The sequence below is a fragment of the Poecile atricapillus genome, chromosome 12, assembly GCF_030490865.1.
Source record: "Poecile atricapillus isolate bPoeAtr1 chromosome 12, bPoeAtr1.hap1, whole genome shotgun sequence".
In the NCBI taxonomy this organism is placed as follows: Eukaryota; Metazoa; Chordata; class Aves; order Passeriformes; family Paridae; genus Poecile; species Poecile atricapillus.
In genome coordinates this window covers 436658-455541 of record NC_081260.1, presented here as the reverse complement: position 1 = coordinate 455541, position 18884 = coordinate 436658, and the positions used below count along the sequence as shown (strand labels likewise).

At 46.3% G+C, this 18884-nt stretch overlaps 2 protein-coding genes across 8 annotated transcripts in view; one reads left to right on the top strand and one right to left on the bottom strand.

Moving 5' to 3' along the window:
• Positions 1-2231, bottom strand: part of RPGRIP1L (RPGRIP1 like) — a 42598-nt gene extending 40367 nt beyond the window's left edge. For 4 of the 7 annotated variants that reach the window (XM_058847477.1, XM_058847482.1, XM_058847483.1 and 1 more), the window contains exons 1-2: positions 1942-2075; positions 3-94 (exon numbers count right to left, since the gene is read on the bottom strand). In XM_058847477.1, coding sequence (XP_058703460.1) covers positions 3-87 — 85 coding nt within the window. In that variant the 5' untranslated portion in view covers positions 88-94; positions 1942-2075. Of the gene's footprint in view, positions 1-2; positions 95-1722; positions 2124-2147 lie in introns of those variants that run through there. The other 3 variants (XM_058847480.1, XM_058847479.1, XM_058847478.1) reach the window with 3 other exon arrangements.
• Positions 1164-5282, top strand: LOC131583690 (uncharacterized). Its single transcript, XM_058848086.1, has 4 exons — positions 1164-1264; positions 2033-2377; positions 3684-3759; positions 4306-5282. The coding sequence occupies exons 1-4, from the start codon at positions 1164-1166 to the stop codon at positions 4624-4626; spliced, it is 843 nt and encodes a 280-aa protein (XP_058704069.1). The 3' UTR covers positions 4627-5282.
• The last annotated feature ends 13602 nt before the right edge of the window (positions 5283-18884 follow it).

The window sequence follows — 18884 nt, the reverse complement described above, 5'->3', positions numbered from 1 at the left end:
ACCTTGTAATCCTTCAATTCCAGCTGGAGTTGGGACTGTATCTCTCACAGCTAGGTTCCCCACAGTTTCATCAGCTGAAACAGGCATGGCTTATCTAGGGATAACAAAATTCAAATGCTTCTCCACCTGCAATTTGAACTGTGAGGCTAAAATGAACTACAAAACATCATATAAAATGATGGCAAAAGTAACGACATTCACTGTAATGACAGACTCATGCATTATTATAAATGTTCCTATCTTGACTGAATTCCTCAGAGGACAATCAAAACCTTCAAGTTTAACATTATGCCATTTTTAATCCATGCACAAAATATGGTTTATCTGGTTATGCAGTAGCTCAAATTGTATTTAATGCATGCAGAATGCATTAGCTTTTAAAGTTCTAATTCTGTTGTCTTCAGCAATCTTTGGGCTAAGGCCATATTTCCAAGTGGATGTTGGAGGAGGACCTGAGGGGGTTTCTTCTGTTTTTTTGGTGGGGTTTTTTTGGGTTTTTTTTTTTGGGGTTTTTTTTTGTTTGGTTAGGTTGGTTGGTTGCTTTTTGTTTGTTCATTTTAACTCTGGTCAAATCTTAAGGAATCAACTGGTAGGTGAGTAATGCCATCTTCCACATTCTGAATAGGACTCCGAAACAAGGCGCTGAGGGTTATAGAGCCATTTCAGTGTTACCTGCCAATCTCTTCATCTACTTTCAATCAGTGTCCTAAGAGAAATTACTTTTTAAAACAGACGCACTCCTACCAATGATACTCATAAATCCAAACACATTTCTTTTTTGAGACAAAAGAAAGTTCAGCTACATAATAAAGTGAGATTAGGAAAGTATTAATTCAAGTATTAATTGCTGTAATATATGAAGATGCTGCTGTTTCTTTCTTGTCTTTCAGTGCAGAAAATTAAATGCTGGACAGAGAATTAAGGAATGCTGAAACAACATGAAAAGGATACACAGGAAGTCCTTAGGATGGCCTTTCCCCCCACATTGCTACACTCTTCAGGTGATATAAATCCTTAGTGAATCCAAAAATATCTAGGAATCCACTGGCATATTAACAGTGATGTTAAAGACTTGCATCAGAAGACAGAAATGACATAGTACAATCCACAGACATTCCATGAAATATCTTGTAATTTTATTATCAAAACTACTGCCTAAAGTGATGCCTTTCTTCTGCCAGAAAGCTCTCTATCATAAACTAGTCTCCATATGGCTTTGTCCTAAAGGAACAAAAAGAATTAATGGAAGTTCAGTTTCCAACAAGTAAGTCTTGATTTCAATCTTTTGTTTTTTCATCACTAAAATTTAGTACAAAATAACAGTTGATACCTGGACAGATCCAAAGGCTATGCTGAACCTTAAAAATTTAAATCAGATTTTATTTCCAATAAAAGTTACCATACAGTCACTTCAGCACTTTAGTTAATCAAAAATAAGGGAAAAGAACTTCACATAAAAAGAGAGGAAAGTTTTCCATCTCTAGAATTACCCTGTAAGAACTTCCAATTAGGTATAAGCAAGAATTTTATAGTTACTGGAGTTCAAGAAACTTTAACTTTCTTATATATTGCACTACCTAATGTTTCTATCATCATCTGACAAATTACAAAAAACCGCGTATGACTTTGAAGCGTTATGCGAGACCAATCTGCAATGAGATGAATACTTAAAACTAGAGAATCAAACCTCATGCTTTAGGTCTAAATTTTTATATAACTCACAGAAACTAACTGTTGCCTCAGCATCATTCCAAAGTAGCAAAACTAAAGATGGATTATTTAAATTTTCAAAAGTACTCAGCCAGTGGGGGTAGCCATGGGGTTTCTAGGAAAATCTTAAAAACCACGACATTTAATTCCGTCTGGATTTAGAATTTCATGAGTCTTGTACATGGCCAAAATGATGCTTCTCTTGCAATTTCCTAGGGCACGGAAACACACCTGCCGCTTGAACCCAGCGGCCAACTCCCGCTTTTCACGTACAAAACAGATACTGCAACCGAAAAGGCCTCTCGGGCTGTTCTGAGTAAAGCAGTGAGGCACTGTCTTTCCGCTGCAGGCCGGCTCCCCGGCTGGGGACACCCCGCTGCAGGGAGCGGTACCACATCCCCCTGAGCAGCTCCGGAGGAGCGGCCGCTCCCACTCACCGCCCCGTCGGCCCGGCGCGACCCCCAGCTCTCTGCTGCAACGGCCGCGGGACGAACGGCTCCATCCCCTTCCGGGGCCGAGCGCCGCTCTGCCTGCTGGGAGTTGGAGTTCGGGCCGGGCGCCGGCGCTCCACACTCGGGACACAGCCTCGGCCTCCGCGGGCGCAGTGCTCGAGGAGCGGAGCAGGGGAGCGGCAGGCGGAGCTGAAGGTGCTGCTTCAAAATGTGCAGTATGTAAGCGTTTTCTTGAATGCTGCTCTTGATGGCTGTTGTACCTTTGCTGGGTTTGCTTACAAAGTAGCAGGCCAGAAAAGCAGTGACTCCTTGAAAGTAATTTTAGTGATATTAATGAGAGGAAGGCTAATTCTATAAAAATATTAGAAAAAGTTTTCTAAGATTGTGATCAGATACACCTGTACAGGGTGTACTGGATTTGGTATTGCTATTAATTTACTATTCAACATTAAAAGTGTTTCACTATAGGGGTAGGTGTTGGGAGGAAAAGGTTAAGGTTAAACAAAGTTGTTTGCAGAATTGTTTTCCCTCAAAGACCAACCTTGTCCCTGAGAGATCCTAAAATTATTCAGAGTGGAAATTTTAGGTATTTCTGATTGCTTTAGGTTCTCCTCTCACATGAGAGAAATGGAATTTGCTCAAAGAAGGTAACAGGATGTTAAAGACCTAAGTGCATTTAATCCATATGCTTGAGCCTACTGTGGGGGGGTGGGGGTAGGGGTGGTGGAAGAGAGCTAAAGAAGCTCAGAGATTATAAAAACACAGCCTTGTGAAGCAATGTGACAGTGCCAGGCCTGATGTTACACTAAAGCCGTGCACAGGCCTGTTGCACACTTTTTGCCCCTGCTGAGATGAATAAGCTTAGCAGTGTCTGTGTTTGCTGTTTTGCCAGCATGGTGATGGAATAAATCTATTCTTTATACTTCAAATGTGGATTTCTGCCATCTTGGTTACCTGCATATATTTTGGCTCACACAGCAAGGAAAAGATCTGATCTAAGTTTGCAGCTAAGAATTTTAATATAAAAATAACTTTAGAGCCTGTTGGCAGTAGTAAGATTCTATTCTTAGAACTCTAAGACAGCCTGGTGATTTTGTAATTGGTCTTGTTTTGGTCTAGCTGTATGCAGTTAAATGCTGTCTATCAGAATCCCAGGGATTGGCTTTTGATTTGTAATTATGCAGTATGTTTCTTATATGTGGTAAGCTGGTCTCACTCTCTCAAATTTTCGTGGTTTTGTTTTATGCTGTTATGGGAGAACATTTCTGTTCCAAGTACATGTGGTAGAAGTTCTTTAGAGTGCACGGCTGTCATACAGCAATTGCCACTTTGCAAGTCACACAGTTATAAGTAAGATTGAGTGTGTAGCAGAAAATAATTTGTTTATGCTACATTTTAATACTCCAAGCCCAAGAGGAGTAGGATGATGTAAAGACTCATTCTTGGGAAGAGAGTCTGAAAAATGTTTGGAAGCCATAATGTTGGAAATGATACAACTTTTTTTTTTTTTTTCCCCCACAGAAGTTTGTCTACCTCTGTCCAGAGCAAGTGGGACTTGAAGTTTCTCTTCAGAAGACTGTTCAAGACTGTTCACCAGGTAGGGCCTGATGAACTGGACTTGAACAGACTGCAGGTAGCCAGAAGATACACAGGAGATAAGTGAACATTGCCCCTGTTGCAACTGGAGACACCTGGTCTGGGAAAAGACTGATAAGAGAACCAAAGAATAAGGACCAAATTAGCATCAAAGGCAAGGGGATCAATAACCAATAGGAGATCAAATACTGAGAATTGTGTAATGTGAGACCAATGAACAAGAATTTCTTCAGGTTTTGTACGTGTGAATATTTGAAAAGGATCCTGAAAAGGATCCTGCCAGGATCCTGCTACAGCACTGGCTTGCCACAGGCTCACGGCTTCCTTTGGGAATAATGGCATTCTGCAGAGCATGCAGGTGGACAATAAAGCCTGAGCCATGCCCCCCAGCCCTTGTCCAGCTGTCCAGGTGATGGGCACTTCCAAGTGATCCCACCTGAAATCCGGGCACGGGGAACCTTTTGGAGAGGGGGAGTCCTATGGGGGAGGGAACACAGGGATACCTCTGGGGGAGGGGATACTTCTCACCATGTCTGCTCCTGCCCAGGAGATTCCCAAGACCGGACCATGCTCCATCCCGCACCTTTTACCTACACACAGTGAATGTGATGGCTGCTGCTTGGATGCTGCTTCACAGCTGCTACAAGGTGAATCCCAAGGGCCTGCTGGGCCCCAGGTATCGCAGATCCTGGTCTACTCATGCAGTAATTCCCAGGGAATCCAGGCCCTGCTGCCAGCTTCTGCTCCAGGGAACTGTTGCAGCCTGCAGTCCTGGAAGTGCCATGTCCAGGTATCGCAGCCCCCTCCTTCCTGGTGCCACAGGGATATTGAGAGACCACCAGCTATTCACGAGTCTTCACAGAAGTAAAAGTAAACGCCATTTATTTCTATCTTTAGCACACCTTTTATAGGGTTTTACAGGGTCTGCGGGCTAAGCAAGTTCCTATTGGCTAATTCACACAGGTTTACATTTTCTTCTCCTGTACACAAGGATATTGTTTTGCCTTATTCTCTCTCCTGCAGGAAAGTTCCAAGGACTTTAATATCATGACTTATTCCAGAAGCTGGTTTGTGCAGACAGGCCTTTACTAATATATCATGCCCACCTTCTGTTAAAATATTATCTACACAGGGATGGCAGCAGCACTGTCCTCCGTGTGTCCTCCTGCTGGGTTTTTGGGAGTGTAGGGTCCCTTGGTGCGCCCTAGTACACCTGGGCTAGGTGCTCAGCTGGTTCTTGTCCCTCCAGAGCTCCTTCCTACTCCACGATCCAAGTGTCACAGCCCCCTCCCTTGTAGTGCCACAAGGGTGGCAGTGACTGTGACCATGTCCCCCCATGGGGTTCTTCAGTGCTTCCCAACACACCCATGCTAGGTACTCACCTGTTTCTTTCCCAGAGTGTGGCTAGCCTGATGGAGTAAAGACAGCATGAGATGAAGGAGAACAAGTGCATGCTGTGGCTGGGGGTGGCCTGGTGTGGTGGGTCCAGAGCCTCCACTGCCATGTCCATGAGTCTATGTTCCATCCTAGGAGGCTACTAGAGAAGTCCCAGTGTGTGGAGGCCATCCTGGCCTCCATGCAGGCCACGGGTGCTGAGGCGGTGCAGCTGCACGAGGTCGAGGAGATGATCACAGGTCCCGAGCGGCAGCAGCTTGAGACCCTGTGTGTATGGAGGAGCCCGCTGGGCTCGAGATTCTGGCTCTACCCTGGAGACAAGATACTTCTCTGTAAGAGAGAGACAATGTATCGCTCCCAGGGGTCTTTGAGTTAGATATGTTAAACTGTTGTGTTTCATTGGTGTTCCCCCCTGCTGTCCCACCCCCATACAGGTATCTCAGGCTTCCCCCCGCCCCTCTCCGCTCCTATAAATACCCCGGGTTTTCCCCTGTTCGAGAGATTCGCTGTTGCCGGCACCCTTCGCCGAAGCTCTGCCTGAATAAAGGTTTGTGCTTTAGCGGAACACTGGACCAGCTTTCTCGTCCCTGCTTCCCGTGTTGCCTGCCTGCCACTGCTGAGCTGAAATCACTCACCCATTCGAAGCTGCTCACGCGCTTCGGCCCAGCCCTTCTCAGGGCTGAATATCTAGAGAAGTTGTGGTGCTCCGGGCTTTCCGTCGCCGCGGCAAGACCCTAAAACGCAACACCAACAAGTGATGGGGGATGGAAACAGGGATGGGAGATGGGAGTTGGGGACCGCGTGGGTGGCTGCTCATCACTGTCTGTTCCCCAGGATTGATGCCAGTGAGAACCAGGTGGATGAGACCATCTTTGTGCTGGAGTCATTCATTGAGAGCACCACAAAGAGGCCGTGAGGGAACAAGGACATGGACTGTCATGAAGTTAGTTTACCTTTAAGGAAGTTAAAGTTGCTGGGGGCTCTTGGGAGTCTTTTCTCTTGACCAATTATCGGTCATTGCTGAGAATTGACAGCAGTTTTAGCCATTGAAAAGTAGAATCAACTTGTGAACCCCACCTTAAAGTGTACACCCAGAAGTCTGTGGTGCCTCTCTTTGTTTCCTGGCTGTGAAGGGTGGCGGAGCTCCAAGCCTCTCATTCCCAGCCCAGGCCATGCGGCCTGGGTGGGGGGCCGAGCTGGGCCTGCCGCTCTCCCGGCCGGGAGATGGGGGCCGGCGGGGGCTTGCCCCGGGCTAAGCCGGGCCAGGCCGGTTCCTGGCTTAGCTGCAGGTTTTGCTGTGATAGAATTTACCAGAAAACTGCCGAGTAAAGAGGAAGAAAAGCTTTAAGCCTGCTGCAAGCAGAAACAGTAACTATGCTTTCCAGAGCAACTATGAAGAACTTTCCATCCAAGGCAGCTCCAGCTCCTGTTCAGCAGAGATCACCGAACCATCTACAAAAGCTTGGGCAAGATTTTAACTCTTTCTTATCCAGATGAGACTTGCGGATTAATCTTTTCGTCCAGAAAGAGAAAAGGAGAGTGATCCACATGAAAAGAGACTTTATAAACTACTAGTGGCAAGAAAGAAAAGAAACTTCAAGAAAGGTAGAGAATTAAGAAGATGCTTTAATTAAGCTGAAATATCTTTCTGTTAAAACTATGGGGATGGACAATGAAGTCCTGAAAAAAACTCCTTTAATTCATGATAGAGTATGGGGAGGAATAGAGTGTTCAAAGTGTAAATTTAAGAAAAAGTAGAGTAATTATGGTATAGTGAAGTGCTGGGAGATTTGAAGCCTTGAGAAGCAATGAGAAAACTGTTTTTCTAGTGAAGCTCACAGGAGCAGATGAAGAATACTTTTTTGCCTTTGACTCACTTATCCTTAAAAATACTATTCCCAAACTAATGACCTATAACATTTCAGAGTGATGTGAAATAGGAGGGGTGGGCTCTGATAATAACAGCTCTGAGCAGCTGATATCAGAAGAACGAGAAACTATAACAAAATAGTTTTCTTGTGAAAAACTCCATAAATTAACAGAAAGGAACTTCTGTTTCTCTACAGAAACTGAGGAAAAGACTATAAAAAGAATTAGAACTGTTTAAACCATCAAAATTATAAAGTTTTTGTCTCTGTTGTCATGTGAACAAAAGAATAGTGAGCAGTAAGAAATGAAAAGGTTTTTCTAAAAGTTTATTCTGGTGTTCTTATTCTTGTAGTTTGTCAATAAACTTCTCTTTATTCCTTTTAAGTTTTATGCCTGGTTTGCTCTTATTTTAATCCATATCTCACAGCAAAAAAAAATAATAATTCTTTTTTCCCCCTTGTTTGTTAATTACTGGTTCAAAACCACGACATGGACACAGACAAGAACAGGGGTATGGATGGGGACAGGGATCAGATGCCTCTGCCCACAGTGCTTGTGCTACTGAGGGGAATAAAGCAACAGTTGCTAACACACCTGCGTGTCAGCTGGGCACAGGGACACAGGACACGGGGACAGACAGGACATGGGGACAGACAGGCATGGGAACACAGGATACAGGGGACATGGATGCACAAGACACAGACACAGGATATGGACACACACAGGACAAGGGAGACACACAGAACTGTTCTTGTGTCCTTCAAGATTGGTCTTGTTTCCTATGACTGACAGTGACACTGTCCCTGGCGTGACCTGTCTGTCCTGGCAACTTTTCTGGGAGCAATCCTTGAATGTATTGAATTTTGGAGGTGGAATCCAGATTTTGGCCATGTTTAAGGTTAGGGTTGGTTATGTGCCATCACACTCAGGATGGTGGCTCTGGAAGAAACTCAGGGTGCCACACTCAAGATTATTTGCCATAACCCACATGACATGAGCACATACAAATATAACTTGTACATACAGATTAAACCATTGACAGCTTGAAAAATGTAAGCAAATATTACCTATATGAATGAAATAAAAATAGTGTGTTTGCCATGTTGTCCTGCTCCCTGCCCCTCATTATCTTACTCTGGCCCAGTGTCCTATTCCTAGGCTTCTGCTTTCCTACTACACCCCCTCCAAGCTGCCCCCATCTTCCTCTTCTCTCATCATGGGCCCTGTAGCTCATTTTGGTGGACTACACCTCTGCCCAGCAGCCTGGACTGTCACTGAAAAATCGTGCTGAGGTGTCCTGGCAGCACTGTGTGTTATCTCAGGAAATTCAGTTGGTCATTCAGTGTTTGTGAAGCACAGCCTCTCCTCCATCCTTTCCTGTCTCAGCCGAGAAGGCTGTCATGGGGTCCTTGTTTCTGTTTTGTTATTAATGCCATGGTTATTATTGTTTGTGTGCCTTTGTTACACATGCTAGTAAAGTACTGTTATTCCTATCCCCCAATCTTTGCCTGAGCCCCTTAGTTTGAAAATTATAATAATTTGGAGGGAGGGGGATTGCATTTTTCATTCCAAGGGAGTCTCCCTAGCAGACACCTGTCTTCCAAACCAAGACAGTATTTAAAGGGCTTTTTAACCGCTAGGGTATTGTTAGTGTATGTCAACAGTATTCTAAGGCTATAGGGTTTTGTGGGGTTTTTAGGACACTTTGAAGATAAGGGTATTTTTTAGGGATTTTTTTGTTGTTTTTTAGGGTCTTTTCAGGGCATGACACCTAGAGGCTGAGGAGCAGCTTGAGGGGCAGTATGGGGGCTTGAGGGTGACAGAGGCTGGGAGCTGAGGGAAGAACAACGAGGGGGGACTATGGGTGACGTACAGAGATGCTGAGAGTTGCAGGGGCAGCTGGAGGGTGACACAGAGAAGTTGGGACCTGGGGGGCAAAGGAGAGGGATTAATGGTGACACCCAGGAGCTGAGGGGCACCTGAGAGAGGACTTGAGGGGCAAAGAGGGGTTAGTTATTATTAAAAAATAGTAGTTATTACTGTTTAAAATGATTTAATTTCTGTCAAATAAACAGTTTTTTCACACTTTGAAAAAAAAAAATCTTTTTCCTGAACCAGTCAGAAGAAGAGCCACTTCAATTTGTTTTCTGGGAGGACCCCATTCAGAAGTTCTCTCCCAAATTTACCCTAAACCAGGATAAATATATATTGTGTGTTATAGCTGTATCAATGTAGTACATAAATATACATTTGATAAAAATAGACACTAAAAAATATTTAATTACCATTTAAGTTAAAGGGGCTTTGTTTTTTTTATTTGGTTAGAGGCAGGGATTTTTAATAAATAATGTAGAAATTAAAATATACAAATCTATAATAAATATATAAAGATATAAATATATATGTAGACAAAATAAAAAATATTGGTAATATAAACATAAACAAGTAGATTAATATTCAATATGAATACTGTATGTATAGATGTTAATATATTTTAATATGTATTATTAATTATATGTGTATAAATATAAAATATAAATATGATAAAAATAGATATTAAAATATTTAAATCAAGGGGGTTTTTGTTTTATTTGGTTAGAGGCAGGGCTTTAAAATAAATTATATAAAAATGAAAATATAGAAATCTATAATAGATATAAATAAAGGGAGACATATATATCTAGACATAAAAAAGAAATAAATATAAATTATCTAAATCTAGACAAGCAGGTTAATATTCAATATGAAAAATATACAGATAGATGTTAATATATTTTAATATCTGTTATGTATTATATCTATGTGTATAAATAAAGAAGATCAATATTATAGAAATAAATATTAAAAATATTTAAATCAAGGGGGTTTTTGGTTTTTATTTGGTTTGAAGCAGGGCTTTAAAATAAATAATATAGAAATGAAAATATACACATCCATAATAAAGAAAAAAATAGAGGGATATATATATATATATATATATATATCCATAAAAAAGAAATAAACACAAGTAATCCAAATCTAGACAAGTAGATTAATATTCAGTATGAAAACTATATGGATAGATGCTAATATAATAAATTTTAATATGTATTACGCAACATACCTATGTGTATAAATATAGAAGATCAATAATATACAAACAGATATTAAAAATATTTAAATCAAGGTTTGTTTTTTTTTAACTGGTTAGAGGCTTAGAGGCAGGGCTTTTAAATGATTAATATAGAAATGAAAATATAGAATCTATAATAAAGAAATAAATATAGGGAGATAGATATATATATAGAAATTGAAATAAAAACAAATAAATACAAGTAATCTAAAACTAGACAAGTAGATTAATATTCAATATGAAAAATATATGGATAGACGTTAATATATTTTAATATTGATTATGCATTATATCTATGTGTATAAATATAGATCAATATGATAGAAATAGATATTAAAAATATTTAAATGAAGGGGATTTTCGTTTTTTATTTGGTTAGAAGCAGGGCTTGCTAAGTTCCGATGGGGGGTTTTTTGGGGCGTTCCTTGTAGAAGGGTTTTTGGAAGGGGGTTGCACACCTTGTTTCTTGCCTTGCTTCTCTGCACGCTCAGAGGCGCCCCCCGCCCAGCCCCGGGCTGAGCTCTGCGGCAGTGCTGCCGCCTTGTGGCCACAGAGCGGTACTGCAGCTGTGCCCCGGGCGGGGCCGAGCCCAGCGGAACCGAGCCGAGCTGAACGGAGCGGAGCCGAGCCGAGCCGGGACCCCCCCCGCAGGAGCCGGGTCGGGCTGATTGCCACCCTGAAGTTTGCGGACGGCCGGTAGGACCCCGGCAGAGGCATCGACTCCAATGCCTGCCGCCGCAGGCGCGGCCACCGCCCAGCTACGGAGCCACTGAGCCCCGCCGCCATCGTCCTCGCCCCGGGAAAGGCGGCGGAAAATCGGGCGGAGTGCGCGGAGTCGTCCGGTGTAGTCCGGTTTTTCGTTCAGGCAAGTAAGCTAGACAGACGCACTGAGAGCAGCGGGGGCCTTGATGGTGCCACAACAAAGATGGCCGCTCGGCCGGAAGTGGCTTCAGCCACAACAAAGATGGCGGCGAGGAAGGGCAGAAGTCACGCGCCGCCACTCACAAGATGGCTGTTTGGTCGCAGCTGTCTTTGACCTTCTAAGGATGGCAGCCAAAAAGGTGGGAAAATGCAAGGACCCCCAGGCGGTGGGTGTGTGCGCTTGACTGCCTGACAAAAACCCCAACGCCGACGCCGCTCCGGCGCAATTTTCCGCGGCTTTTCCGGCCGTGCGGACACGGGCTGTGCGCTCAGCAGCACCGGGGCCGGGCGCGAGCTGGCCGGGCACCAACAGGCAGCGGTGAAGACACCTCCCTCTGCCGGGGTCCTTGGCGCGGCCGCATTCCTGGGGTATGGCACTCGCGCCCATCCGTACCTTGCCGCCGCTCCTCTCGCTCCGCTCTCTTTCCCCGGCCCAGGGAAATGGAGGAACCCCCGATGGCTTCGGGTCCAAACGGTCGCTCCCCGGCGCTGGGTCCAGAGTGGCCCGAGGAGGGGATGCTCTGTGTGCCCGAATGGTGAGAGGTGCGGGCGGGGCGGGGGGAGTTTATCCACCGAGTATATACCTGTAAGTATAAAGATGATCAAAATAGATATTAAAAAATATTGAAGATAAAGGGGCTGCTTGGTTTTTATTTAGTTAGTGACAGGGTTTTTAAATAAATACGAAAAATAAAAATAAAAATTTAAAGAATGAATATATAAAGGTATAGAGAAATATATATATATATGTAGGCGTAAAAATAAGTAATAGAAATATATACATATATATTGATTTATAATCTATAATATGATTTCTGTACGTATAGATGGTAATATGATATATTTTAGGATATGTTATGTGTTATGTATATCAACAAGGTATATAAAAAATATATATTAAAACACTTTTAAATACCGTTTAAGATAAAGGGACTGTTTGGTTTTTATTAGGTTAGCTTCGGGGCTTTTAAATAAATACTACAAAAATAAAAACATAGAAATGTATATTAAATATATAAAGATATAGACATATGTGCAACCAGAAAAGTAAAGAAATATAAGTAATGCCAATATATACAAACAGATTTATAGTTAATATATATATTATAAATATTTAATATATGTATTATATATATAATAAATATATATAATTAAAATGTATATAATATATTTAATATATAATAATATATGTATACATGTTAAAATAATATACTTTGATACTTTATATATTGTGTGTTATATATAAATGAATATAGTATATAAATTTAAACGTGTGGTGAAAATAGATTTTTTTTTTTAATTTTCATTTTTTTGGTATATTTCTCAGAGGCAATCCCCTCGTCCTGAGCGTCCTCCAGAAGGTGCTGGATCCATCCCGAGGGTGCTGAGTGCCTTCCAGAAGGTGCTGGATCCATCCCGAGGGTCCTGAGCGCCTTCCAGAAGGTGCTGGATCAATCCCGAGGGCGCTGAGTGCCTTCCAGAAGGAGCTGGATCCATCCCAAGGGTGCTGAGTGCCTTCCAGAAGGTGCTGGATCTGTCCCGAGGGTGCTGAGCGCCTTCCAGAAGGTGCTGAATCCATCCCGAGGGTGCTGAGCGCCTTCCAGAAAGTGCTGGATCCATCCCGAGGGTCCTGAGGGTCTTTCAGAAGGTTCTTGATCTGTCCCGGGGTTTCTAGACTATCATGCTGGGTGCTGAGCGGTGCTGAGGTTCTAGATAGCCCTGTGGGTCCTGAGGATCTTCCAGAAGGTGCTGGATCCATCCCGAGGGTGCTGAGTGCCTTCCAGAAGGTGCTGGATCCGTCCCGAGGGTGCTGAGCGCCTTCCAGAAAATGCTGGATCCATCCCGAGGGTGCTGAGCGCTTTCCAGAAGGTGCTGGATCCATCCCGAGCGTCCTGAGCGTCCTCCAGAAGGTGCCGGATGCATCCCGAGGGTGCTGAGCGCCTTCCCGAAGGTGCTGGATCCATCCCGAGGGTGCTGAGCGCCTTCCAGAAGGTGCTGGATCCGTCCCGAGGGTGCTGAGTGCCTTCCTGAAGGTGCTGGATCCGTCCCGAGGGTGCTGAGCGCCTTCCAGAAGGTGCTGGATCCGTCCCGAGGGTCCTGAGCGCCTTCCTGAAGGTCCTGGATCCGTCCCGAGGGTCCTGAGCGCCTTCCTGAAGGTCCTGGATCCATCCCGAGGGTCCTGAGGGTCTTTCAGAGGGTTCTGGATCCATCCCAAGGGTCCTGAAGGCTGCTGTGGTTCTCCCGGGGTTTTGGACTGTCCTGGGTGATCTGGAACCTCAGCACCGTGCGGGGTGCAGCAGAATAGTCCAGAAGCCCCGGACTGGTTTCAGGACCTCGGGACTCTTAGAATGGATTTTGAGTTGAAATTTGGGATATTTCAACATTTTCCTTCCTAATCCACGAGTCAAGGGAGATGTTGGGATTTGATCCAAAAGGTCTTACAACCGACTTTGTGGTGAAACAGAGAAAAACCGTGAGCAGCCAACTCACTTGAAAACTGTATGTTAAACGCAGAGAATCACAAAGTGTTTGATGCTGCTAGAGTTCAAAATAATAAGGAAAAATGATGGGGAATTTACCTGCCTTGGAACAAAGTATGATCCCATCCCATACTCTCGGCTCCTGCTCCCCTTCCAGCATGGGTGTGACCCGGGCTGGCCGTACCGCTCGGTGTCTCTGGACCTCACAGCATTTCTACGTGTCTGCTGCACCCGGGTCTCCAGTACATCCTGCTCTGGCCGCCTTCCCCAAGCGGTCCCACGTGCACCAAGAGGGTGCTACAGACCACAGGGACCTCTTGGCTGCAGAGCTGGGTGATGTGAAACAACAAAGCAATGCCCAGGTTGCAGCTGTTCAAGCCAGCCTTGCCTGCTGGAGCATTTCTTTCTTACCTGTCCATGGTCCTCTCTGTGTGTCTGTGGTCATTTTTAAACTGCAGGGCTGGGAGGCCTGGCCATTTCACCAGGAGTGCTCACCCTGGGAGCACCAGTCTCTACCTTGGGAGGAAGCAAGCTGCCACCAGAATAAAAGCGGGGTGGAGTTGCTCCCACTCCAAGGCAAGAGCCTGCAAGGCCCATCCTTTGGGGACTCATCTTTTGTGTGAAGGCACATTGTCTAGCAGAGGAAGAGGTTGGTACCTGGTGGAGCAGGACCAAGATTCCATTTTCCCCAGGCAGCTCCCTCTGCCTGCTGTAGCACTGGCCAGGGCTGGAAGAGGAAGGGGAGTGTGTTCAGCACTGCTGCTGGAACGGAGTGGCCCTCTCAGGAGGATCCTGGTTGCTTCAGGGCTTTGCTTTTCCACTGGTTTGTGTCCACAAAGGAAAGGCATGCAGAAGGCAGCACCATCACCCCAGCCCTGTAGTCGGGAGTCCATCAGCTTTCCCCACAGTGAAAGTGGTTAAGGTATCCTTAACCAAAGGAAAACTCAGCACCACTACAGGTGTACAGAACAGCAATTTATCCACCGGGGCCTTCTGACACACTTTGCCCATTATGTATCCAGAGGACTCCAAGTACTGACTTTACATGTCCACAAGTGTGGCCAAAGCCACACATACAGAGCAACACCAAGTTCTCACAGTGTACCAAGAGAAACAGAGATTTAATAACATTATTTCTTAGACAACTGTTGGGGATGAAGTCAAATGTAAAGAAAAAATGGAAATATAAAAAAATGATGGACGTTAGTGCACACGGATACAGAGTTTCTGCTTTTGAGCTCCGCAGATGTTTTTTTCTTTCCTCTTTCCCTTCTCATGTGAGCTTGCTTTGATTCAGTTCTGTTGTGCTGAGCTCTGGGGCAGTGCTGCCGCCTTGTGGGCACAGAGCGGTACTGCCGCTGTGCCCCGACCAGGGCCCTGCCCCGCTCCGCTGGGTGACGGGGGGGAGGAGGCAGCGGGAGCTACGGGAGTTCCGCGGCTGCCGAGCCTGGGGAGGGAGTGAGCGGGGAGGTGTCTGTAAATAGCAGGGAGGGGGGAAAGAGAGTTAAGGGTGTAAAGTGACACGGCCGGGCTCGAGCAGGGACACGGCACTAAAAGGAGCGGCTGCCATGCAGGCCGGCAGCTGAGAAAAATGACAACAGTGGACCCTGCAAGCGCCCCTGGCTCTGCCCACCTGAGCGCCTCACGCTCCTATGGGCCGCAGCCTCAAAGCTTCCACCAATCCCAGCCCGCCTTGCTCCGCTCTGGTCCCACCAAGCTCAGCTCGCTCAGTCACGGCCCAGCGCCTCAGGCAGCCCAGCCCCGCTCCCCCGTTCTGCTGAGGCGCCGCTCCGGCCGCTGTTGCTCTGGGAGCCAGCGGAGCCATGCTGCCGCAGCCCCGGCAGCTGCTGTTGGGTCCTGGGAAGGGTGGGCAGGGTCTCCCCGTTCAGGTCCTGGCCATTGGTTCTCCCAGGGAAACGGGGAGAAGGCAGGGAGCGGGCGGGATCGCGGGAGCAGGGCCTGAGGGGACAGCGGGGGGTCGCGGAGTCGAGCGCGGCGGGAACGGGCGGGCTGGGATCGGCGGGCCCGGCGCTGCCTCGGGCTGTGATCGGCTGTGCTGGCCAGCCCTGGGGCACAAACAGCGTGCGCTGGAGGGGTGCGGGTGTTAGTTCGGCGGTGAGGCTGCAAGCGGCGGCGGGAGCTGCAGCTGCCGATCCGGGGAGCGCCAGGACGGGACCCCCGTGGCTGCCGATCTGGGGATCACCGGTGAGCTCGTGCGCGACGCCCACGTCTGCTGGGGCCAGCATCTGGGGGCCGGCGGTGTCCTGGGGCGGCGGGGCCAGTCGTGGCCAGTTCTTTCCACCATGCCCTGGGCTGTTCGGGCGGTCGGAGGCGGGTGCGGGGTCTGGAGTGGCACAGGGGCTGCTGCTACTGCAAGACAGATAGGAGCTGTTTCGTAGTTTCTGGATTGAAGATAATGTTTAAAATATCGGGAACAAAGCTGGGTTTTTTGCGATTTTATTATTGTATTTTGCTTTTATTTAAAATCATAAATATTTTCTTTATTACATTATTTTGTTTTGCTCGTTTTATTAAAATAATAAAATTATTATTATTAATGATCATTACTTTTAATAATATATATTTTTCTGTTTAGATTTATTAATCTATTAATTAAATATTATTTATAATTAATGATTAAATATTATTTATTAATTACTTTAGGGGCTTTTTTGCTGGATAGCTGATGTTAATTCAGTAAAGACTGTGGGGCTGGGGCTGAAACACCACTTGTGGGGCCAGTGGAGACATAAAGCCCCAGGGTGTGGACTAAAGACCTTGGCACTGGAGTCAGGCCTAAAGCAATGTGGGGCAATGGAAATACTGAGGCTGGAGCTGGATAAATGCTATGGGGGAAGGGGATGGAGCTGCAGCTCAGGGCCTGCAGGAGGTGCCTGGGGGATTAGCAGCCCCTGCCTGCTGGTACCAAGCAGAGGCTGAGGGTCTGGGGGCTGGGAGGGCTCCAGGGCCCGAGAACCAGGCACAAGGGCCGAGAACAAGGGCACCTTTTGGGATGGGGGAGCAGGGGCCCAATGGCTATTCCCAGCCCCTGGTGCTGCCTGGGGGAGGTGAGGGGGCCTTTGGGCAAGTGCTGGGCTGAGACCCAGGGGGAGGGGGAAGGTACCTGTTGGGCTTGAGGCCTCAAGTGGCCCCAAAGTTGGGCTCCCATTAGGGTGGGTAGGACAACTCCTAGAGACATTGATGTGATGATGATAACTGATTTGTGGCCTTATCAACAGCCCTGGGCTGCAGTGAGAAGCAGGAGCAGCTTTTAGGCACCGGCAGTGGGAAGCTGAGGAGCTGGAACTGAGGAAGCAGAGCTGGAGGAGACACAAATATGGTAGGATTTAGGGTGAAACTGTTGTGGGGCTAGGATAAGGAATATGGAGCTGGGATGCAAACTGCGTGGCTGGAGCTGAAATCAATGTAAGGGCTGGGATAGGGCCTTGCAGAGCTGTTCCTGCAGTAAGGATGGTCAGGTTGGGGCTGGAATGTGGGTTCAAGAGCTAAGCTCACACCACAGAGAGCTAGAGCTAAAACAGAGATCCTGCCTGGAGAGCCAGAAAGCAGCATGATGTGGCACTGTTGGGAAGATGTGGAGGCAGAAGCGCAGCACAAGAGCCGGCAGTCAAATAAAGCTTGTGGGACTGAAGCTGAAATCACTGGGGCCGGGGTGAGGACTGCAGTGCTGCAGCTGCAAACGCTGTTCTGAGGGGATAGTGACTGTAGATGTGGGAAGCAACCATAGAATGGTACACAATTGTATGGGCTGCAAATACAGTAAAGATTGCTTTGGGGTTGGGATGGGGTTAGAATGGCATTTCTTGGCCTGGAGGTGAAACCTCAGAGCTGGAACCAAAACAAAGACCCTTTTGTCTCAACCTGGAGCAGCTTCACCTAGCGGAGCAGGGGAAAAGGAAGCGGATGTGGAGCTGGAAGAAGAGAGCTTGCAGAAGAGAGCTTGCAGTGAAATAAACCTTGTGGGTCAAGAGCTGAAATCATTGGGGGAGGGATGGGCACTCCAGGGCTGGAGCTGAAATAAAGCTTGTAGGTCAAGAGCTGAAATCACTGGGACAGGGATATTGACTCTGGGGTGGGCTCAGAGACTGTAGGGGGAGAGCTGAAATGTTGCAGAGCTGGAGAAAAGAGGAAGATCCTGCTCCTTGAACCTGGGGAAGTTTCAACCAGCAGAGTTGGAGAAACACACATCTGGAGCTGGAAGAAGAGAGCTTGCAGTGAAATAGAGCTTGTGGGACAAGAGCTGAAATCACTGGGACAGGGAAGGGGTCTCTAGGACTGGAGCTATAATCACTGTGGGGCTGGGATAGAGACTGATAGTGGGATTGACACTGCTGGGTGAGATAACTATGGTAGCATTCATACGCTGAAATCAGTAGGTCAGTGATATTGATGTTGGGGCAGGGTCAAAGGGCTGAGGTCAAGGGCAAAAGCTCAGGGGTCAGTGGTTAAAGTGAAAAGTCAGGGATTCAAACTTCAAGGGTCACATGTGAATGGTCAGGGTTCAAACAAGAGTAAAGGGTCCAAGGTCCAATGTTATGGGTTAATTTTCCAAGGTTGTGTGGTCCAAGGTCAATTATCAGGGAATCAAACTTCAAAGAGCAGAAGTCAAGAGTCAAAGGTTGTTGAGAAGACCCCCGAGCTGTTCACCAGTCTTCACAGAAGTAATTGTGAATGCCAACTTTATTTTTATCTCTAGCACACTTTATAGGGTTTTACAGGGCTCGCGGGCAAAGCAAACTACTATTGGCTGGTGCACACAGGTTTACATTCTTGTCCTGATACACAGGAACATTGTTTTACCCTCTACAGGCAAATCTCAAGGACTTTAGCCTTTAATATTGCGGGTTACTCCAAGAGGCTGGTTTGTGCAGACAGGCTTTTACCAATATATCATGTCCCCCATCTGCTAAAAAGCTCTCTATAAAAGGTCAAAATTCAGAGGTTAAAAGGTCAATGGGAGGTTGCCAGGGAGTTGCAGGGAAGAGGAGTATTTATAAACTTTATCCCTACTTCCCTGTAATTCTGGGTGTTTGTATTTCCTTTGTGCTCATCAGGATAAGCCATAAACAAGCCCCTGTACTCTGCATTGATGTGTCAAACACTTCCACAGAAAGGCAAGTCAGCAGTGATTCTAGAGGAAAAATTGGAGGTGATGGCTTGTGATCCATGGGGAATTACATTGGGAATTATGAAACTCAAACACATGGAATTGTGGAGGTGGAATTCCATTTTCAGCCTTGGGCACCTGGAGGAGGAGAGGTGTCCTCATCCATAGCAAGGAAAGCCTGGTGCCCCTGTGTGTCAGGTGCAGACAATGAGCTGTCCAGG

Bases quoted from the DNA above. Each gene is read 5' to 3' on its own strand.
- LOC131583690 (XM_058848086.1), top strand. From the start codon at position 1,164: ATGCCTTTCTTCTGCCAGAAAGCTCTCTATCATAAACTAGTCTCCATA. The intron at 2,378-3,683 runs GTATGTAAGCGT...TTTCCCCCACAG, and splicing joins GTGCTGCTTCAAAATGTGCA to AAGTTTGTCTACCTCTGTCC. The intron at 3,760-4,305 runs GTAGGGCCTGAT...GCTCCTGCCCAG, and splicing joins TGTTCAAGACTGTTCACCAG to GAGATTCCCAAGACCGGACC.